We start from the raw sequence: 20,028 nt of genomic DNA on the forward strand, positions 1-20,028 counted from the left end.
TCCCGCCGAGCCCATCCCACGCCCCGCTCCCGGGTTCTTTTTGTTGCCGTTGTTGTTTTTCTTTCCCCTACCTTTGTCTTCCCGGTCATCCTGCGGATGAAGCTGAGGGTCCTGTCCAGGGGGGTCCCTTCCCGGCCCGGGGGGGTCCCCGCCTCCCCCGCCAGCCGCTCGCGGCTCCCGGAGCTGCAGGAGGAGGATCCCGCTGGACAATCCCGCCGGACAATCCCGCTGGATGGCGAACCCCGCTCTGTCCCCGCCGGGAACGGGGAGGAGCGTGCGTGTCCCCTCCCCGCTCCCAGCCGGGCCAGCGCCGAGCCCCCCGCCCCCGTGACCCCCGCCCCTCTTCCCGGGGCTCTCCCGCGTCTCCGCCCCTCGATTTGGGGAGGGGGTCCCGGGTTTGGGGGGGGTCCTGGTTCCTTGGGGACATCCCGGGATGGGGACAAATCACCCGCGGGGCGGGGCGGGGGGACAAAAGCCACCATTGGAGGGGACAAATCCTCCTTGGAGGGGACGAGCCACCCTTGGAGATAAATCACCTTCAAGGAGGGGACAAAATCACCTTCAGATGGGGACGAGCCACCTTTGAAGGGGGGAAAAGCCCCGTCCTTTGTGACGCGGCCATTCAGGATGGCGTGTCCCTGTCCCCTCTCCCTGTCCCTGTCCCTGTCCCCTGTCCCTGTCCCTGTCCTTCTCCTTGTCCCCTCTGTCCCCATCTCTATCCCCATCCCTGTCCCTGTCCCCTCTGCCCTGTCCCTGTCCCTGTCCTCATCCCTGTCCCTGTCCCCATCCCTGTCCCTGTCCCTGTCCCTGTCCCTGTCCCTGTCCCTGTCCCCTCTGTCCCCATCCCTGTCCCCTCTGTCTCTGTCCAGTCCCTGTCCCCTCTGTCCCTATCCCTGTCCAATCCCTGTCCCATCCCTGTCCCCTCTGTCCCCATCCCTGTCCCATCCCTGTCCCATCCCTGTCCCATCCCTGTCCCGTCCCTGTCCCCTCTGTCCCCGTCCCTGTCCCATCCCTGTCCCATCCCTGTCCCTATCCCTGTCCCGTCCCTGTCCCGTCCCTGTCCCCTCTGTCCCCGTCCCCGTCCCGTCCCTGTCCCTGTCCCTGTCCCATCCCTGTCCCCTCTGTCTCATCCCTGTCCCTGTCCCTGTCCCCTCTGTCCCCATCCCTGTCCCATCCCTGTCCCCTCTGTCCCCATCCCTGTCCTCGCTCGTCCCCGCGGGGCTCCCGTCCAGCCCCCGGCGTGACGATTGCTAATGAGGACGGGAATGGGCCGTGACAGGCGGGGAGGGGACAGGACAGCGAGGGGGACGCGGAGGGGACAGCGAGGGGGACGCGGAGGGGACAGCGAGGGCACTCACCCGCTGACCAGGCTCTGCTGCGAGGCGAACGGGGGGATTTCGGCAGCTGGGAAAAAAAAAAGGGAAAAGGGATTTTAAAAAGGGGACCGGGGGGGGGCCGTAATTAACTGCGGCGGCAGCGCCATCGATTTTGGGTCGTTACCCGGGAGGTCGGAGCAGGGACAGTGCCGAGGGGACACGAGGGTCCCGAGGGTGGGGACAGACTCACCCTCCTCGCCGGGGACGCTGGCGATGACACCGAGGGACGCGGATTTGGAGCGGGACCAGCCCCGGGAACGAGCCCTGGCCCGGGGCGCCGGGAGCCTCCAGGCGTCCTCCTGCCAGCGGGGACAGGGACAGTGCCACCCTCACCGGCCCCGGAGTGTCCCCTCCCCGACATCGGTCCCCAAAAGGGAGCGGCTCCCTGTCCCAAAGCCACCCAGGATGATGGCAGAGGCACAAAGGACGATGACAAAGCCACCGGGACTGCGGCAAAGCCACTCAAGGTGACGACAAAGTCACTCTGGGCGCCGGCGAAGCCACCCGGGACGATGGCAAAGCCACCCAAAGCCATGACGGGGTCACCAGAAACGGTGACAACGCCGCTGGGGACGATGACAAAACCACTCGGGGCCACGACAAAACCACCCGAGGATGACGAAGCCAGCCGAGGAGGGACGGCAAAGCCACCCAGGACGGGACTTTGTCACCGCCAGCTCGGGGCGGGGGGGACGCTGGGTGAGCCCCGGGGGTGACAGGAGGGTCCCTACCTGCGCCCTCCTGACATCGGCCTCGTCCTCCTCGTCCTGCGAGAGCAGCGAGTCCAGCTCGTCGCTGCTGTGCACCAGGGGGGCTCTCCGGGGGTCCCTGCGGGGCCCCCCCAGCCGCTCCACGCTCCCGCTGCGGGGTGGGGACACACGGGGACCTTCAGCCGGGGGGACGCCCCCGAAGCCGGCGTCCCCACACGGGGAGAGCCCCGGATTTGGGGCTGGGGCTTTGGGGTCCGTCGCCGTACCTGAGCTGGCCGTAGCCCGGGATCCCCCGCGGATCCTTTCCCGGCTCCCAGCTGTGCCGGCGGAAGGGATCCAGGGAGCTGCGGAGGGTCCCGGATCTCCGCAGGGGAACCCCGGGGGTTCGCTCTTCCTCCTCCTCCTCCTCCTCCTCATCCCAGGCCGTGCCGGGCTCCAGGACGGACACGCAGCGGCGCCTCAGGGGCGGGACCCCCGGGGGGAAACCGCGGCAGGGAGCTGGGGTGATCTGGGGGGGCTCCAGGGCGTGGGGGGGCTCCAGGAGTCGGGGGTCTTCCAGGATCTGGGGGTGGTCCGGGATCTCGGGGGGCTCCCGGTGCTGCTCAGGGCCGGACGCTGCGGGAACGGGGTGTGGAGGGGTCAGGGGGGGCCCAGAGGTGAATTTGGGGGGGGGTCTCAGCCGAGCCCTGTGCTCTCAGCCCCCCCACGGAGCGTTCTGGGGACATTCCCGGTCCCGGCCGTGTCCCCACGGCGCAGGAGGGTCCCCAAATCCATCCCCCCCCCACTCAGGTGGAGCTCTGCTGGTTACTCATTAAACAGCCAGGAATTCGGCCGGGAATGAGAGGGAATGGGAATGGGAACGGGGATGGGGATGGGAATGGGAATGGTGGAAATGGGAACAGGAACGGGAACGGGAACGGGAATGGGAATGGGAATGGTGGAAATGGGAACAGGAACGGGAACGGGAACGGGAATGGGAATGGGAATGGTGGAAATGGGAACAGGAATGGGAACGGGAATGGGAATGGGAATGGGAATGGTGGAAATGGGAACAGGAATGGGAACGGGAATGGGAATGGGAATGGGGATGGGGATGGGAACGGGAATGGGAATGGGAACAGGAACGGGAACCCCTGCCCCAAGGGGGACCCTGGATGTGGCTCATTCAACCCCCGAAATTCCCACCTCCTGAGGGGTGGGAAAACCCCCGTGGAGGGGCCTCAGGGGGCCTCAGTGGGACCGGGGGGCACCTGGGATCTGGGATGGGACCTGGGGTGGATTTGGGATGGGATCTGAGCGGGTTTTGGGGCCAGGATCTGAGATGGGATCTCAGCCTGGCCACGGCCCCCTAAAAGGCCAAACGAGACTTTTGGGAAACCCCTGGGAATCCCGACACCCCTCCCAAAACCCCGGCACCCCCTGAGCATCCCGACCCCGCTGCTCCTGCTGGGACCATGTCCCCCCTCCTGGCCTTGATCCAGGGGGATCCCGAGCTGCTCCCGGTGGATCCCACGCTGCTCCCAGAGGATCCCGAGCTGCTCCCTGCAGATCCCAGATGGCTCCCGATGGACCCCAGGCTGCTCCCTGTGGATCCCAGGCTGCTCCCAGAGGATCCCGAGCTGCTCCCTGCAGATCCCATTCTGCTCCCTGTGGATCCCAGGCTGCTCCTGATGGATCCCGAGCTGCTCCCGGTGGATCCCACTCTGCTCCCAGAGGATCCTGAGCTGCCCCAAATGGATCCCAGGCTGCTCCCTGTGGATCCCAGGCTGCTCCCTGTGGATCCCGAGCTGCTCCTGATGGACCCCAGGCTGCTCCCTGTGGATCCTGAGCTGCTCCCTGCGGATCCCACTCTGCTCCCAGAGGATCCTGAGCTGGTCCCTGTGGATCCCAGGCTGCTCTGGAGGATCCCGAGCTGCTCCCTGCGGATCCCACTCTGCTCCCAGAGGATCCCGAGCTGCTCCCTATGGATCCTGAGCTGCTCCCTGTGGATCCCACTCTGCTCCCAGAGGATCCTGAGCTGCTCCCTGTGGATCCCAGGTGGCTCCCGATGGATCCCAGGTGGCTCCCGATGGATCCCATGCTGCTCCCAGAGGATCCTGAGCTGCTCCTGATGGACCCCGAGCTGCTCCCTGTGGATCCCAGGCGGTTCCTGATGGATCCTGGGCTGCTCCCTGCGGATCCCAGGCTGCTCCCAGAGGATCCTGAGCTGCTCCCTGTGGATCCCAGGTGGTTCCTGGTGGATCCTGGGCTGCTCCCTGTGGATCCCGAGCTGCTCCCGATGGATCCCGAGCTGCTCCCTGCGGATCCCACTCTGCTCCCAGAGGATCCCACTCTGCTCCCTGTGGATCCCGAGCTGCTCCCTGTGGATCCCAGGCTGCTCCCAGAGGATCCCGAGCTGCTCCCTGTGGATCCCACTCTGCTCCCAGAGGATCCTGAGCTGCTCCTGGAGGATCCCAGGCTGCTCCTGGTGTATCCCGAGCTTCTCCCACTGGATTTCCCCACTCCCCATGCACCAACCCGTGGCTCCCGGTCCCACAAACCCCAAATCCCGGCACCATTCCCAGACTCACCCCGCTGGGGACAGGGAGGGGACTGGGATGAGCTGGGATGAGCTGGGATGAGCTCAGCCGTTTTCCTGTTTTTACATTCCCAGCCCGGTCAGCTGATTTACAATTAAAAAAAAAAAAAAAACCCCTAAAAAAAATTCCCATTTTCCTTTCTGGATCTGCCGGGGAACGGCCACAAACGTGGAAGGATAAATACGGAATGAGGAAAAAAAATGAGGAGCAGAGGGCAGCTCCCGAGGGAAGGCCACAACCACGGGCTCCTCCCCAGGAACCACGAGGTCCCCGCGGATTTCGGGGCTCCCGGGCTCATCCCGGTGCAGGGAAAGCGCCGGGAAATCTCCCAGAAGCTGTCGGGAATCTCAGGATGCGAATCCAAGCTGCGGAGCCGGCTGGGAGAGGGACGGGATCCCGCAGCAGCTGCCCCCAAACCCCGAAATCCCGATCCTGGGGCTCGGGTGGGTTCGGATCCAACCCGGGATGCGGGAAGAGCGGGATCACTCCCAGAATGGGGAGTTTTGGAATTTCAGGAGCTGCTCCGAGATGGGAGCGGCCAAAACTCATCCGGGGGGATCGGGGGTCCCAAATCCCGGGGGGGAGAGGGGACAGCGGCTGCACCGCGGCTTTTCCAGGGGGATTTTCCAGCGGGGAAAATCCCGGGAAGGGTCGGGAAGCGCGGGGTGACAGCGGGGGGGCTCGGGGGGTGTCTGGCCGTGCTCGGGTCACCCCAGTGTCACCCAGTGTCACCCAGTGTCACCCCAATGTCACCCAGTGTCACTCCAATGTCACCCAGTGTCACCCAGTGTCACCTCAGGTGTCACCCAGTGTCACCCAGTGTCACCCCAGTTGTCACCCAGTGTCACCCCAGTGTCACCCCAATGTCACCCAGTGTCACCCAGTGTCACCCAGTGTCACCCCAGTGTCACCAAGTGTCACCTCAGGTGTCACCCAGTGTCACCCAGTGTCACCCAATGTCACTCCAATGTCACCCAGTGTCACCCAATGTCACCCCAGTTGTCACCCAGTGTCACCCCAGTGTCACCCAATGTCACCCAGTGTCACCCCAGTGTCACCCCGGTGTCACCCCAGTGTCACCCAGTGTCACCCAGTGTCACCCCAATGTCACCCCAGTGTCACCCAATGTCACCCCTGTTGTCACCCAGTGTCACCCAATGTCACCTCAGGTGTCACCCCAGGTGTCACCCAGTGTCACCCAATGTCACCCCAGTGTCACCCAGTGCCACCCCAGGTGTCTCCCAGTGCCACCCCAGGTGTCACCCAGTGTCACCCAGTGTCACCCCAGTGTCACCCCAGTGTCACCCAGTGTCACCCAGTGTCACCCCAGTGCCACCCCAGTGCCACCCCAGGTGTCTCCCAGTGCCACCCCAGTGTCACCCCAGTGTCACCCAGTGTCACCCAGTGTCACCCAGTGTCAGCCCAGTGCCACCCCTGTGTCACCCAATGTCACCGAATGTCACCCCAGGTGCCACCCCAGTGCCACCCCAGGTGTCTCCCAGTGCCACCCCAGTGTCACCCCAGTGTCACCCAGTGTCACCCAGTGTCACCCCAGGTGCCACCCCAGGTGTCACCCAGTGCCACCCCAGGTGTCTCCCAGTGTCACCCCAGTGTCACCCCAGTGTCACCCAGTGTCACCCCAGTGCCACCCAGTGTCACCCAGTGTCACCCAGTGTCACCCAATGTCACCCCAGGTGTCACCCAGTGTCACCCAGTGCCACCCCGGCCCTCCCTGCGGGCGATGGGGGCAGGGTGAGCTCGGTGCCACCCGGAAATTCCCAATTCCCGGCTCCCAGCCCGGAGATTCCCGATTCCCGGGGTCCCCGCGCGCCCTCCCCCGCTCTCCCAACAGCCCGGGAAGCGCTGGAAGAACCGGATCCCTTTCCCTGTTAACCCTTTTCCCGCAGATCCGGGGGCGCCGCTCCCCCCCTGCCCCGATTCCCTTTTCCCAGCGGTTTTTAGGGATCGGGAACGACCCCCGCCTCCCCCTCGGGGTCCAGGTTCCCCTTCCCGGCTCCCGGAGATCATTCCCATGGGATTTCTGGATAATCCAGCGGCGGGGAGGAGCTGGGAACCCCCAAAGCGCCGCGGGGCAGGGCGGGGGTGACTCCGTGCCTCAGTTTCCCCGCCTCAAGGGCAAGAATTCCTTCTCTCCCCCGCTCCTTGTCCCGGAGTTTTCCCACTTTTCCAAGGCGCTGCCGGCGGGATCCCGAACCCCCGCGGCTGAATCCCAGACCCGCGGGGCTGCTCCCACATCCCCACCTCGCCCCGCTTCCAGGCGGATCACACACCTCGGACAATCCCAGCGCCGCCGGATCCGGGCGGGATTTCATTTCCTGAGGGGGGTGGTGAAAATCAAATCAAATCAAATCAAATCAAAATTAAAAAAAAATTCCAGCGTGGAAGGAGTCAATCCCGGCTGGATCGGCTCCATCCCGCACCTGCGGGGCTCTCAGCACCCCCCGGGCTGGAAGCGATTCCCACCTACCAGGAATATCCGGCAGCATGGAAAAAAAGCTCCGGGGAGCTCGGAGAACTCCCAGAGCCTCGGCCGGGATTTCCCGGATCCAGTTAAAAAAAAATAAAAATAAAAAAATCCCCAAATTCCCTCAGCCGGGAGCTTGGGCTCCGTCCGTCTCCCCCGCGGGGTATTCCCGGGAATTTATCCCGCCGGGAATGTTTGCTCAAAGGAACGGGCGGAACCGGGACCTTTGCGCGAGGTGCCAGGAGGTGCCAACTCCCAGCCTTGGCCGCTCCCGAGGTTTTTCCAGGGATTCCTTCGGGTCCCTACCGCAGGCTCCGGGGCAGGGAATGAGGGTTTTTTTTTTTTTCCGGGGGTTAAATTTTGGTTTCTCCCGTTTCCTGGTTCCGAGGGTTCTCCTCCCCCCGGAGACCGACCGCGGGTGTTTGTGCGCAGAAACCTTTGGAATTGGGGCGGAAATTGGGAAGTCGGGGGTTAAATTCCTGCACGGAGGCTGGAGTGGGGGCTTTGGGTCCTTTCCAACCCACGCCAGTGATTCCGTGGCAGGAGGAAATCTCCTTCCCAGGAGATCCCGAAATGCCGGAAATATTCCAGGTGGAGTCCGTGACCTCCGAGGTCTTTTCCAGCCTGAATCATTCCATGATTTCCAAGGGGAACCTGGAACTGGATTCACCCTCACTGAGGGCGGGGGGGTCTCGATCCCACAGCTCCACCTCCGAAATCCAGGACCAACATTCCCGGCGCCAGGCGCGGGAGCAGCAGGATTTGGGATCAACAGGGACAACTCCTTATCCCAACAAACCCTTCCCTGAAACCCAACCCAGCCGCTGGGAACGAGGCACCGCCGCCCTCCTCCAGCCCTAAATCCCACGGGAATGGCACCAGGAGCCGGATCCCGGCGGGATCATCCTTACCCCTCATCCCGGTGAGGAGATTCCCGGCGCTCCGGTCCCCGGGGAGTTTCGGATCCCACCGGAGAATGAGGGGTGGGATGAGGGGGTGAGGAATTCCAGCCCGGGGACATTGCTCAGGGGACAAAGGGACACTGTTCCCCCGGGATCTCCAGCCACCAACACGGAATTCTTGGCTGTGGGGTGCCAAATATTGGATTACTTTTTTCTTTTTCTTTTTTTTTTTTTTTTTTTGGGATTATCTCCAAGCGTTCGCACCCAGATATCGGAAATTTTGAGGCAGCAAAATGCAATTTTTTATTTCCCGTGGAATGTCGGCAATTCCAGCGGCGTCGCGGTGAGAGGAATCGATGTCGCAGCAGCTCCGGAGGGAGGAACCCATGATCCCTGTGATCCCTGAGATCCCTGTGATCCCAATGATCCCTGTGATCCCAATGATCCCTGCGATCCCAGTGATTCTTGTGATCGTGGTGCTCAATCCCAGTGATCCCAGCACCTAATCCCAATGATCCCTGACATCTCTGTGATCCCAGTGACCCCAATGATCCCTGCGATCCTGATCCCACATCCCAATGAATCCCAGTGATCCTGGTACCGATCCCAATGAATCCCCGTGATCCCCATGATCCCAGTGATCCCTGTGATCCTGGTCCCTGATCCCAGTGATCCTGCTCCTGATCCCAATGATCCCAATGATCCCAATGATCCCAATGATCTCCGTGATCCCAATGATCCCAATGATCCCTATGATCCCCATGATCCCTGTGTTCCCTGTGATCCTGGTCCCTGTGATCCCAATGATCCCATTGATCCCCAAAATCCCAATGATCCCAATGATCCCCGTGATCCCCGTGATCCCAATGATCCCCGTGATCCCAATGATCCCTATGATCCCCGTGATCCCTGTGATCCCAATGATCCCCGTGATCCCAATGATCCCAATGATCCCAATGATCCCCGTGATCCCAATGATCCCAATGATCCCTATGATCCCCATGATCCCTGTGATCCCAATGATCCCCGTGATCCCAATGATCCCAATGATCCCTGTGATCCCCGATCCCCGCCATCCCCGTGGCCAATCCCCGCAGGAATCGCAGTTTTACTCCCCAAACCCCCAATCCCCCCCCCACCCCAAAAACCATTCCCTGGATGCCCGTCAGCGACATTCCCCCTTCCCGCTTCCCAAGATTCCCTCCCCAGCCCGTGGATCCGACCCCCGGCCGAGGCCCGGGGCGCTGGGAAGCGGCGGAATCCATGGAAAAGCGGGGCGGCGGCTCCGGTTAAACCAGGGGGTAGGAGGCGTAGCTGGCGATGCCGCAGAGGTTGGAGGCGTTCCGCGCCATCCGGATGTATCCCGCGTCTCCGAACCGCACACCCCAGCTTTGGGAGAACGCGCGAGGAAAACTCAGTGTTCAAAGTGCCGGAATCCCGGGATTCACGGAACCGTTGTGGGGCGGGGGGGGTGTTTGGAAAAGCCCTGGGAAATCACAGAGCTCAGTTTTGTCCCGAGGCTGCCGAGGCCACCGCGGAATTGTGTTCCCCGAAGCGCCACATCCAGGGAATTTTGGGCGGCTCCGAGTACAGGATCATGGAATTTTGGACCTTGTGGATCAACATTCCAACCCTTCCATGGGCCAAGAATAAGGATAAGGCCCTGAGGGATGAGGTGGGAATTTTTGGGGGTGTCCAGGGATGGGAATTGGGCTCTGATCCTTGTGGATCCCTTCTGACCAGGAATTTTCTGTGATTCCCTGTGGATTCCCAGGGTTTACCTGTTCTTCACCAGCCAGTATTCCTTGTTTTCCAGGGAGCCGTATCCCACCACCAGCACCCCGTGGTTCACCTCCTGCGAGCACTGGGGGTCATCGAACACCCCTGGGGAGGGAGAAAACCCGGAATTCCCAACAGATCCCAGCCTCCCTCTGAGGGATAAAACCCGGAATTCCCAACAGATCCCAGCCTCCCTGGGGAGGGAGAAAACCCGGAATTCCCAACAGATCCCAGCCTCCCTCTGAGGGATAAAACCCGGAATTCCCAACAGATCCCAGCCTCCCTGGGGAGGGATAAAACCCGGAATTCCCAACCCACCCCAGCCTCCCAAATCCCACATGGATTCCGAAGGTTTCCTCCCAACGAGGAAGGGTTCTGGGGCTCCAGAAACAGAGGATCGTGGACTTGGAAAGCCGGGAGATCCCTGCAGACCTCAAGCCCCGTCCCACTCCAGCCTCCCTCCAGGAGCTCAACCCCCGGAATTCCCGGATTCCGGCCGGTTCCCTCACCGGAGCGGTAGAGGAAGAAGCTGGGCCGGGTGGCGTCGATGGCCACGGCCACGGGGCCCACGGTGGCCACGGCGTCCCTGAGCGCGGCCTCGTCGCCCTGCGGCAGCTCCAGGAACCCGGAGCAGGAGGCGGCGCGGGCCGAGGCGTTGTAGCGGCACGTCCCGTTCTGCCGGGGCACGGGAGTGAGCCGGAGGGATCCGGGAGCGTTCCCAGAGCCCCCGGGAGCGTTCCCAGAGCCCCCGGGAGCGCCCTCGGCCCCGCGTTTCCCCGTCCTCGGGTTGGTTTGTGCCCCGCAGGGTTCTCCGCCCTTTTTTCCCTCAAAAATATCGTTCCACGAGTCTCCGTCTTCATCCTTCGCTTCACTGGGGTCTCCCTCCTCATCCTCCCTTTCCCTGGAGTTTCCATCTTCATCCTCCCCTTCCCTGGACTCTCCATCCTCATCCTCCCCTTCCCCGGAGTCTCCATCCTCATCCTCCCCTTCCCTGGAGTTTGCATCTTCATCCCCTTCCCTGGAGTTTCCATCCTCATCTTTCCCCTTCCCTGGAGTTTCCATCCTCATCTTTCCCCTTCCCTGGAGTTTCCATCCTCATCTTTCCCCTTCCCTGGAGTTTCCATCCTCATCCTCCCTATCCACAGGTGTTTCTCATTCCCTCAGTTTTTCCCGCTGCAGCCCCACATTTGGGAGAGTTAATTCCCACTTTTCCTCGGCTCGAGCTGTTGTTGCCCTGACCCATTTCCCGTGTTTTCAGGAGGCTCCTGACCCATTTTTCCTCTCCCCTCCAGCTCGTTGCCTAAGAAATGGTGAAATAACCAGGTAGGAATTCTGGCTCCTGCTCCAGTCACTCCCCTCCCAATAATCCCAAAGTTCCCGGGATGGGTTTGGATCTGGGAAAAGGGGGCAGGGGGGGGAACTGGATGGGAGAGGAGGAAGGAAAGCAGGATCGGAGCGAGCTGCAGTGGGGTTCCCGTGCGTTTTCCCAGAAATCTGCTTTTCCGAGCGCCGCCCGGGCCCACCTGAGCCGTGTAGGGATAGGATTCCTCGGACTCGATGCCGCCGTTGTCGATGATGTACTGGAACGCCTCCGTCATGAACCCCCCGGCGCAGCCCTTGTTCCCGTACATCCCCGAGCAATCCACCAAGTTCTGGGCGCTCAGGGACACCAAATTCCCGGTTTTCAGCTTCACCTGAGCTTCCAGCGCTCCCACGGCGCTGAAGGCCCAGCAGGATCCGCAGGCGCCCTGGGAGGAAGGCGGGAGAGGTTCAGGAGCTGCCCCAGGGAGCAGCAGGAGGCTCCCGGGATGAGGCTCACCTGGTTCTTCACCTCGGTCACGCACCCCTTGTCCCGCCAGTCCAGCGCCTCCGGGACGTCACCGAGCGCCCGGGATTGGGGCCGGGGTGCGGAATTCCGACGGGGGCGAGGACGGAGCCAGAGCCCCGTCAGCGAAGCCGCCACCTCCTCGCTGGTCTGGTGGGAAGGAAAAATCCCGCAGCGGGTGATTCCCGCTCTCTGTGAGCAGAGCGGGGATCCCGAGGAGGAGGGGTCGGGTTTGGGGAATCCTCAGCTCCTTGTTTTTCCATTTCTTTTCCAGATTTTCCTCAGAGAAGGAAAAGCTCAGCTCCAGCTCCCTGAATCCCCGGAAGCTGGGTCATTAAACCCCCCCCACAACTTCAGGAAAACAGAAGAGGGACGATCCATAAATATCCCCAAATGACCGGGACGGCTCCGTGCGCCCCGAATCCCTCCCCAAGGAGCTCTTTCCTCACAGAATTCCTGTCCCCGGCTGCTGGATCCCACCAGGACGGGCTGAGGGGGACGTGGGGAGTTTTCCACAGCTATCCCACACTCCAGGGGAATTCCAGAGGGCCGGAATCCCCACACCCACCATGTCTCCCAGGTGGTTCATCCCCAGCGTGTAGGAGCGGAGCCCCAGGGAGTGCTCCAGGTTGTGGAGGGTCACCAGCCGCAGGTTCTTCTCCCAGGTCAGGCGACGGAGCGAATCCTCCTGGAATTCCAGCAGGAGGGGGGAGCCCTGTGAGAGCCCCTCCGGAGCCATCCCGCCCCAGTTCATCCCAGTAAAGGCTGCCGGGAGCCCCAGCTGGATCACCCCTGGGGTCCAGCTGTGCCGTCGGATCTTCTCCTTCCCCCAGGAGAGCCCCCCAAAAATCCTGGGATATTCCCGGGATCCCTTGGGCACCCCCCCCGTGACATTCCCGTGACATTCCCACCTTGGGATGATATTCCTTCCCGTAGGTTTTTTTCCAGAGCTCCCAGTGCCGGTCCAGGGCGGGGTCGTGTTGTGCCAGGGCCAGCACCAGCAGGGCCAGGAGGGCGACGGGAGCCAGCGGCTCCATCCCGGGATTCGGAGCGGGAGCCGAGGGCTTGGAGCCTGGATTGACCCCTGGGTGACAAATCCGGTCTGGGCAGGGAGGTGACGACACCCCGGTGACCTGGTGATGCCACCGGCCCGCCCGGACACGCATCCCGAAATTCCCTGGAGGGGAGAATCCGGGAGCCGGCCCCGCGTCCGTGCGGACAGGCCGGGACACATCGGAGCCGCCCTGGCCTGGGGAACGCTCCCGGCACCTGCTGGGACAAATCCATACCCGAAAAAAATCCCCAAATTCCCTGGTTTTATCCAAGCGGTGCCCTCCAGGACGGGATACGCCGAAAATCCCGCAATCCGAGCGGGGGTCCGGGGTAAGACAGATCCCAAATCTGCACAAACCCACTTGTTTTGGTGTTTTACTTCCTCAAAGTGCTCCTGGCGAGCACTGTTATTATTCTGTAAACATCAAATCCACCCCGATTACCTCCAGAAGCCGCTCCGGGGGGATCCCGACCTCCAGCGCGGGGTGGGGGATCCGGGGCTGGATCCGGAGCGTTCCCAGCAAAGGGAACTCCGGGATTTGGGGCGCTCGGCGCCGGCGCCGCGGGGAGAAATCACGAGCCAGGAAATGAGGGAAGGAGGAACCGAAACCCCGAAATTTCGATTTTGCTTCAGATCCGGGGGGGAGCAGCGGGGCCGGAGCCCCCGGAAAACACCCGGGGAGGGAGGGGGCTCGTCCTTCCAGCACCCCGAAAATCCGGGATGAGGCTCCCACCAGAGCGGCTGGAGGGTGAGGATTGGATGGATTTTGGGAGCTCCAGGTGGGAATGGGGAGAGTTGATCCCACCAGAGCCAGATCCTGGGAAAACATCCCAGTTATTCCCTTTCAGACGGGAATGAGGGGACGGGAGGAGGATCCACGTCAGGATCAGAGCGGTGTGGGAAGCGGCAGGCACGGATATTCCCAGTTAATCCAGTTAAACCGCAGAGAAGGTTTATCCACATGGAATTCCCAACAGAGCCCAGCTGGAGCATCCCAAGGACCCTCACAAGGGACAGGAAGATTTGTCCCAGCCCAGGGTGGCCGTGGCACCTGGATTCCTCGGGAATCCAGGATGGATCACCTCAGCCACCAGTTCCCATCTGGATAACCCATCCCAGCCCCTTACAGGGAAGGAATTCCTTCCCCAGACCCCCCAAAATCCCGTCATCCCCTGCAGCCAAGAACCAGAACGGAGCCATTTTGGGTGTTTTATCCAAAATTTATTGGTGGGAAGCGGAGGGGGCTGCAGGGACTGGGCGGAATTCCCGTCTCTGTCGCATCCCGGCCGGCTCAGTGCTGCTTCCGCCGGAACGAGCAGCCTGGGAGAGGGGAACAAGCAGGAAAACCTGGGAATGCTGCAGGGTCTCTGTATCCGTTCACAAATGAGAATTCCAGGTCTCCCAACCCAAATTTTAGGGGAATTTCGCTGATGAGGGCTCCCAGAACAGATTCCAACCCCACCACCAGAATTCCAAAACCCTCCTGAGGGGGAATCCAGCCCCCCAAGATCCCAAAACCCCCCAAGATCCCCCAACCCCCCAAGATCCCAAAACCCCCCACTCCAAGGAGAAACCAGCCCCTCCCAGACTTCCAACTCCCTCCAGTGGGCTCCACAACCTCCCCACACCCCATCCAAGAATTTCCCCCCGGGATTCCCAGATCCCCCAAAGCCCTTGTTGGATGTCACATCCCCACGGAGCAGCAGCCCCGGGATCCCTCCACGCCCTCTCCCGGGATTCCCGAAGCCCTTTCGCGGGTCACCCACCCTCGGTGAGCCGGGCTTTGCCCCCCGTGGGCTGGCAGAGCACCGTGGAGCAGCCCACGCAGAGAACCACGGTCTGGGCATGGCTGAACACGGTGGTGATCTTGTAACAGCCTGCGGGGACAGCGAGGGGACGCCGGGGTCAGCGCGGGGACCCCGCCACAAGCGGAGGGACAACGGGACAAGGAAGGAAAACGCGTGAAGGGAAACGGAGGGAGGGCGCGGCGGGACACCCAGGAGATGCGGGGACATGGGGAAAACACGTGGAAGGAGCCCGGGATAGAGGAAGGGCAACGCCGGGACACGCGGAGGGACCCTGGAAAGCCCTCGGCGCCCACCGGGGCACTTGACGTCCATGAAGTACGAGTTGGGGCTCTGCACCAGCCGCTTCTTCTTGTGCTTGCGCTTCTCCTCCTCGGGAGACGGGTGCAACAGGTCCTTGGCGAGCTGCGGGGACACGGCGGGGACACGGCGATCGGTCAGTCCCGGACACAGCGCGATCGCTCCCGTTCCTCCACCACCCCCCCGCCTCGCCCGCTCCGTCCCCTCACGCCTCTGCCGCCATCTTGGGGCGCCCCCGTTCGCGCTCCTCGCCCTCAGCGCCCCGCGCGCCCCCGGCCCCGCCGCACCCCCCTGCGCCTTCCCCGCGCCCTCCCGCCCCTCGTCCGCCGCGCCGGGCTCGGTGCCGGGACGCCCGAGGGAGCGGGGGAGCCCGGGCAGGGTCGGGCCGCACTCACGGGCATGGCGGCGGCGGCGTGAGGGGCCGGAAAGGGACGGGCTCAGCCCCGCACCGCCATTTCCGCTGCGAGGCGGGCCCAGGGGCGGATGTGAGGCGGTGCCATCTTTGGACTGTGGGGATGCTGGCGCCATATTGGGAAGGTCGCTCGCTTAGCCACTTTTTGGGACTGTAGTTAAAGTTTTCGGCAGCTTGGGGAAGACCCCACTCATCGCCGCTATTTGGGTCGGTCGTTTGAGCTGTCGAAATTTAGGAAGGCGCCTCATTATCTGTAGGGTCGTTCCTGTTTCCACCATTTTGAGAAGGTCCCCATGTTGCCGCCATCCTGGGGGGATTCCGCTGAGCTTTCCGCCATTTTGAGAAGGTCGCTCGAACCGCCGCCATCTCGGGACGGTAGCGCCATTTTGGGAGTGTCACGCCGGACTCGTGACGTCATGGAAGCCCGGCTGTGATGTCATCAGGGCGTGGCGTCACGGCGGAGGGGCGGGGCCGAGGGCAGGCCCCGCCCGGGGGGGGCCGGGCCGGTCCCGGTGGCGGCGGGCGGTGGCGGGGGCCATGGCCAAGGCCTACGACCACCTCTTCAAGCTGCTGCTGATCGGGGACAGCGGCGTGGGAAAGACCTGCCTCGTCATCCGCTTCGCCGAGGACAACTTCAGCAGCACCTACATCTCCACCATCGGTGAGTGGGACACCGGGATCCCCCCCCGGGACCCTCCCCCGGGACCCCCCCCAACTGGGACCCACTGGGATTCACCGGGAATCCTCAACCCGGCACCCACCGGGATCCCCCAGTGGGATCCCCCCCAACCTGGGACCCCACCATGGGACCCTTCCCGGCTGGGAACCTCCGGGATTAACCGGGACCTCCCAACGGGACCCAGCGGGATCGTCCGGGACCCTCGCTGTGGGATTCCTCGACCGGGGTTGTCCGGGACCCCCTCTCTGGGATCGCCATCCTGGGACCCCTCCGGGATCCCCCCGCCGGGATTCACCGGGACTCTCCCTCTCTGAAATCCCCCGGGACCCCTCCCAGAGCCCTCCACCCCGGGCCCTCACCGGGACCCCCGCCCTGGGACCCACGGGGACCCCCATCCCGGGATTCACCGGGATTCCCATCCTGGGACTCAGCAGGACCGCCCCCATCCCTAAAATCCCCCGGGGCCCCTCACCCTGGGACCCCCACAATGGAAGTCACCAGATCCCCCCCGCTGGGATCCCACCGGTTCTTTTCGGGAACCTCCAGCCGGGAATGCTCCGGGATTCCCCCGCCAGAACCCCCCCGTCCCGGATTTTGCCCCCCCTCCCTTTTCCGGGGAGCCAGATGGTTACTGGGCGCCGGCACGTCGGCACTGGGAGCACTGGGAGCACTGGGAGGGGTCCGGTTCTTCTCCCCCCTCTCCCAGTGCCCCCCTCCCTTTTCCCCAGGGATCGACTTCAAGATCCGCACCGTGGATATCGATGGGAAGAAGATCAAGCTGCAGGTCTGGTGAGTTGAGGCCGAGGGGAGGGGGTCAGGGGGAGGGGTGGGAGACCCCCAAATTCCCCCCCAAAAATCCCCAAAACCGCCCCGTTTCCACAGGGACACGGCGGGACAGGAGCGCTTCAAAACCATCACCACGGCCTATTACCGCGGAGCCGTGGTACGGGGAGGGGGCTGCAGCCCGCGGGGGGGGTCCCTGAGGGCGAGGACCCCACCCCAAAACCGCGGGCAGGGGGGTCCAGGTCCCCCCGCTGACCCCCACAATCCCCCCAGGGCATCGTCCTGGTGTACGACATCACGGACGAGAAATCCTTCGAGAACATCCAGAACTGGATGAAAAGCATCAAGGAGGTGGGTGGGGAGGTTTCGGGGGGCCCGGGGTCGGCTCTCGAGGGTCCTGCCCGTGTTTCTCTCCCCGCTCCCCTCCCCAGAACGCCTCGGCCGGGGTCGAGCGTCTCCTCCTGGGCAACAAGTGCGACATGGAGGGGAGGCGGAAAGTGCAGAGGGACGCGGCCGAGAAGGTGGGTGGGGGCTCGGGGGGGAGCCTGGGGGGGCTCCGTGGGGCTGGGAGGGAACCGGGGTGCTGAGGGAGCCTGGGGGGGCCCGTGGGGCTGAGACTGGGGGGGATCTGTGGAGCAGGGGGGGATCTGGAGGAGTCTGGGGGCAGCTCTGGGGGTCCTGGGGGGCTCTGGGGGGGTCCGTGGGGCTGGGACTGTGGGGGTCCATGGGGCTTGTCTGTGGGTTTGGGGGGTCAGAGGGGGCTGGAGGGGCTCCGTGGGGATCACAGGGGGGTCGCGCTCCCTCAGCTGGCGAAGGAACACGGCATTCGCTTCTTCGAGACCAGCGCCAAGTCCAGCGAGAACGTGGAGGAGGTGAGGGGGGGTCGCGGGGCGGGGGGGACTGCACCCCCAGGTGTGTGTGGGGGTCCCCGGGCATTGTCCCCCCATCCTGAGCAGCCCCTGTCCCCCCCAGGCCTTCCGCACTCTGGCGAGGGACATCCTGCACAAATCCTTCCGGAAAGCCGTGAGTGGGGCCGGGATTGGAGGGGTGGGGGGCCAGGCGAGGGATCCCCCCCGCCCTGCGCCCCCCTGACCCCCCCCTCTCTCTTCGCAGCCCCCCGGCAGCAGCAGCAGGGCCCTGCTGGAGCCCGGCCCCCCAAGAAAGGCCGGCGGGAGATGCTCCTTGGGATAGGGGAGCGGAACCTCCCCGAGACCCCCGGGGCAGCGCAGGCGCCTCTCCGGAGGGATCTGGGGGGGAATTTGGGGGGGATTTGGGGCTGCCCCCCCTCTCTCCTTGTGCCATAAAGCCCCGCTGTGCCTTGTCCCGGCTCCGGAGTTTCTTTGAGGGGGGTTTGGAGGGGACGGAATGAGGTCGGGAGCGGGAGCGGGATTGGGATCGGAGTCAGGATCGGGACCGGGACCGGGATTGGGATCGGGATCGAGATCGGGATCGGGACCCGGACCGGGACCGGGACCGGGACCGGGACGAGCGGCGGCGGGGCCGCGCCCAAGCCACGCCCACAACGCCAAACCGGGATCGGTGCCGCACCCACCCGTGACCACGCCCACAGCGTGCCGGCACAGCCCCACCCCTAATTAACATAACCACGCCCCTTTGGTCCCCGCGGGCCACGCCCCTCTCTCCCATTGGCTCCCGGGCCCCCTCTCCCCTCCTGGCGCTTCCAACATGGCGGTGCCGCCTTCGCGGCGGGGCCGGGCCCGGTAGTTCCCGGTAGTTCCCGGAGGATCGCGGGCCTTCCTGGGCTTTTCCGGCGGATCCCGGCGCCCCGATGGGGCCCGGCGGCCTCACGGTGCTGCTGGCGGTGCTGAGCGCGGTGCCCGGCGGGCTGCGGTGAGCGGGGACCGGGGGAGACCGGGGGGTTGGAGGGGCGGGCCCGGTGCGGGGCCCTCACGGCAGCTCCTCTGTGCCCACAGCGCGGCGGCGGCGGCGGCGGCGGCGGCGAGCGAGGAGCGGCCGGGTGAGCAGCGCCGGCATTTGGGACTGTCCCGGGGCGCTCGGACCGGGATCGATCCCGGGCTTGGGGGGGCTCGGGACGGAGGGGCCTGTCCGGTAGCGGGGTCTCGGTCCGGTTCCCCTCTAACGCGATTCCCCCGCAGCGAGCCCCGCGGGGGCCACGCCGTGCTGGCGAGTGGAGCAGTTCGTGGTTGCCCAGGAGTGTACGCGGTGCTCCGGTTTCGAGATGGTGCGTGCGGGGCGCTGTGCGGGGCCCCGGGGCGGCGGGGGGGACCCCAAACCCCCTGACCCCGGCGGGGTCTCTCCCTGACCGACCCCTCCGTCCCCCCCGTTGGCAGAAGACGATCCCGGCCTGCGGCTCCACCGGCTTCATCGAGAAGATCAACTGCGCCTCGTCCCACCGGGATGAGTACAAGAGGTGGGATCGGGGCCGCGGATTCCCAGGGGATCGAGGCAGGAATTCCTGGGGGATCAGGGCTGGGAATTCCCGGGGATCGAGGCTGGGCATTCCCATGGGATCAGGGCAGGAATTTCTGGGGGATCGAGGCTGGTCATTCCCGGGGGATCGAGGCTGGGCATTCCCATGGGATTGGGGCAGGAATTCCCGGGGGATCGAGGCTGGGCATTCCCATGGGATTGGGGCAGGAATTCCCGGAGGATCGAGGCTGGTCATTCCCGGGGGATCGAGGCTGGGCATTCCCATGGGATTGGGGCAGGAATTCCCGGGGGATCGAGGCTGGGCATTCCCATGGGATCGGGGCAGGAATTCCCGGGGGATCAGGGCAGGAATTCCCGGGGATCGAGGCTGGTCATTCCCGGGGGATCGAGGCTGGGCATTCCCATGGGATCAGGGCAGGAATTCCTGGGGGATCAGGGCTGGTCATTCCCCTGGGTTTTGCTCCGCAGCTGCCGCTCGGCCGCGCTGGAGGCGCAGCGGTTCTGGCACTTCGTGGGTTCGGCTCTTGGCGTGGCGGCGGCGGCGGCGGCGCTCGTGGTGCTGCGGCAGCGCGTGCTGGACCGGCGGGCGCTGGAGAAGGTCCGCAAACAGATCGAGTCCATATAGCCAGAGGCTCCCGAGGGCTCGGAGCTGGGAATTCCGCTCGCCCAGAGCGGCGGGAGGAGAAGCAGCCTCTGCCTTGCTGCCCGGACTTGGAATCCTGCTGGGATTTGTCTTGGGAGAGCAGCCAGGGATCCCCCGGAGCGGGGTGTGGGATAAATCCTGGTCACTGCTCCCGGAGTGACGCTGTGTTCATCCCTTGGGGGGAATCCCCATCCCTCCCAGCAGCGGGATCTCTCTGGGATCGTCCTGGGCGTCCCCACTCCAGGAGAGGGATGTGGAATAAATCCCGGTCATCGTTGCTGGAG

General features: G+C 64.2%; 4 protein-coding genes across 10 annotated transcripts; 2 read left to right on the top strand and 2 right to left on the bottom strand.

Moving 5' to 3' along the window:
• Positions 1-9,206: 9,206 nt before the first annotated feature.
• Positions 9,207-13,281, bottom strand: CTSS (cathepsin S). Of its 5 annotated transcripts, none has more exons than XM_040088070.2 (9): positions 13,153-13,281; positions 12,946-13,057; positions 12,568-12,740; positions 12,225-12,344; positions 11,651-11,806; positions 11,355-11,579; positions 10,341-10,506; positions 9,834-9,936; positions 9,207-9,441 (listed from the first exon to the last, which is right to left on the bottom strand). In XM_040088070.2, exons 3-9 carry the CDS (start codon positions 12,691-12,693, stop codon positions 9,342-9,344), a joined length of 996 nt encoding a protein of 331 aa, XP_039944004.1. In that variant the 5' UTR covers positions 12,694-12,740; positions 12,946-13,057; positions 13,153-13,281; the 3' UTR covers positions 9,207-9,341. The 5 variants fall into 5 exon arrangements, with proteins under 5 accessions (XP_039944004.1, XP_039944005.1, XP_039944007.1 ...); XM_040088071.2 differs by having other exon boundaries at positions 12,568-12,758; XM_040088073.2 differs by having other exon boundaries at positions 12,946-13,070; positions 13,153-13,238.
• A 628-nt stretch (positions 13,282-13,909) lies between these two features.
• Positions 13,910-15,270, bottom strand: RPS27 (ribosomal protein S27). The gene is made up of 4 exons (XM_040088074.2): positions 15,211-15,270; positions 14,812-14,920; positions 14,477-14,587; positions 13,910-14,030 (listed from the first exon to the last, which is right to left on the bottom strand). The coding sequence occupies exons 1-4, from the start codon at positions 15,214-15,216 to the stop codon at positions 14,002-14,004; spliced, it is 255 nt and encodes an 84-aa protein (XP_039944008.1). The 5' UTR covers positions 15,217-15,270; the 3' UTR covers positions 13,910-14,001.
• A 449-nt stretch (positions 15,271-15,719) lies between these two features.
• Positions 15,720-18,010, top strand: RAB13 (RAB13, member RAS oncogene family). Of its 3 annotated transcripts, none has more exons than XM_058423766.1 (8): positions 15,720-15,888; positions 16,635-16,695; positions 16,789-16,849; positions 16,963-17,040; positions 17,121-17,210; positions 17,496-17,561; positions 17,646-17,712; positions 17,803-18,010. In XM_058423766.1, exons 1-8 carry the CDS (start codon positions 15,765-15,767, stop codon positions 17,991-17,993), a joined length of 738 nt encoding a protein of 245 aa, XP_058279749.1. In that variant the 5' UTR covers positions 15,720-15,764; the 3' UTR covers positions 17,994-18,010. The 3 variants fall into 3 exon arrangements, with proteins under 3 accessions (XP_058279749.1, XP_039944219.1, XP_058279750.1); XM_040088285.2 differs by having other exon boundaries at positions 17,662-17,712; XM_058423767.1 differs by having other exon boundaries at positions 17,534-17,561; positions 17,662-17,712.
• A 141-nt stretch (positions 18,011-18,151) lies between these two features.
• On the top strand, positions 18,152-20,021 carry JTB (jumping translocation breakpoint). The gene is made up of 5 exons (XM_040088286.2): positions 18,152-18,540; positions 18,624-18,667; positions 18,807-18,892; positions 19,002-19,081; positions 19,570-20,021. Exons 1-5 carry the CDS (start codon positions 18,479-18,481, stop codon positions 19,724-19,726), a joined length of 429 nt encoding a protein of 142 aa, XP_039944220.1. The 5' UTR covers positions 18,152-18,478; the 3' UTR covers positions 19,727-20,021.
• Positions 20,022-20,028: the final 7 nt, after the last annotated feature.

The sequence above is a fragment of the Hirundo rustica genome, chromosome 29 (genome assembly GCF_015227805.2).
Source record: "Hirundo rustica isolate bHirRus1 chromosome 29, bHirRus1.pri.v3, whole genome shotgun sequence".
In the NCBI taxonomy this organism is placed as follows: domain Eukaryota; kingdom Metazoa; phylum Chordata; class Aves; order Passeriformes; family Hirundinidae; genus Hirundo; species Hirundo rustica.

What these genes read in the sequence shown, in the direction of transcription:
- CTSS (XM_040088070.2), bottom strand. Translation starts at nt 12,693, where the DNA reads ATGGAGCCGCTGGCTCCCGTCGCCCTCCTGGCCCTGCTGGTGCTGGCC. An exon ending in TGAACCACCTGGGAGACATG is followed by an intron (nt 11,807 to 12,224) that starts GTGGGTGTGGGG and finishes CCTTCCCACCAG; the next exon opens with ACCAGCGAGGAGGTGGCGGC. An exon ending in TGACCGAGGTGAAGAACCAG is followed by an intron (nt 11,580 to 11,650) that starts GTGAGCCTCATC and finishes CCTTCCTCCCAG; the next exon opens with GGCGCCTGCGGATCCTGCTG.
- RAB13 (XM_058423766.1), top strand. Translation starts at nt 15,765, where the DNA reads ATGGCCAAGGCCTACGACCACCTCTTCAAGCTGCTGCTGATCGGGGAC. An exon ending in CACCTACATCTCCACCATCG is followed by an intron (nt 15,889 to 16,634) that starts GTGAGTGGGACA and finishes CCTTTTCCCCAG; the next exon opens with GGATCGACTTCAAGATCCGC. An exon ending in AAGATCAAGCTGCAGGTCTG is followed by an intron (nt 16,696 to 16,788) that starts GTGAGTTGAGGC and finishes CCGTTTCCACAG; the next exon opens with GGACACGGCGGGACAGGAGC.
- RPS27 (XM_040088074.2), bottom strand. An exon ending in CATGGACGTCAAGTGCCCCG is followed by an intron (nt 14,588 to 14,811) that starts GTGGGCGCCGAG and finishes CTGTCCCCGCAG; the next exon opens with GCTGTTACAAGATCACCACC. An exon ending in CAAAGCCCGGCTCACCGAGG is followed by an intron (nt 14,031 to 14,476) that starts GTGGGTGACCCG and finishes CCCCTCTCCCAG; the next exon opens with GCTGCTCGTTCCGGCGGAAG.
- JTB (XM_040088286.2), top strand. Translation starts at nt 18,479, where the DNA reads ATGGGGCCCGGCGGCCTCACGGTGCTGCTGGCGGTGCTGAGCGCGGTG. An exon ending in GGCGAGCGAGGAGCGGCCGG is followed by an intron (nt 18,668 to 18,806) that starts GTGAGCAGCGCC and finishes ATTCCCCCGCAG; the next exon opens with CGAGCCCCGCGGGGGCCACG. An exon ending in GGTGCTCCGGTTTCGAGATG is followed by an intron (nt 18,893 to 19,001) that starts GTGCGTGCGGGG and finishes CCCCGTTGGCAG; the next exon opens with AAGACGATCCCGGCCTGCGG.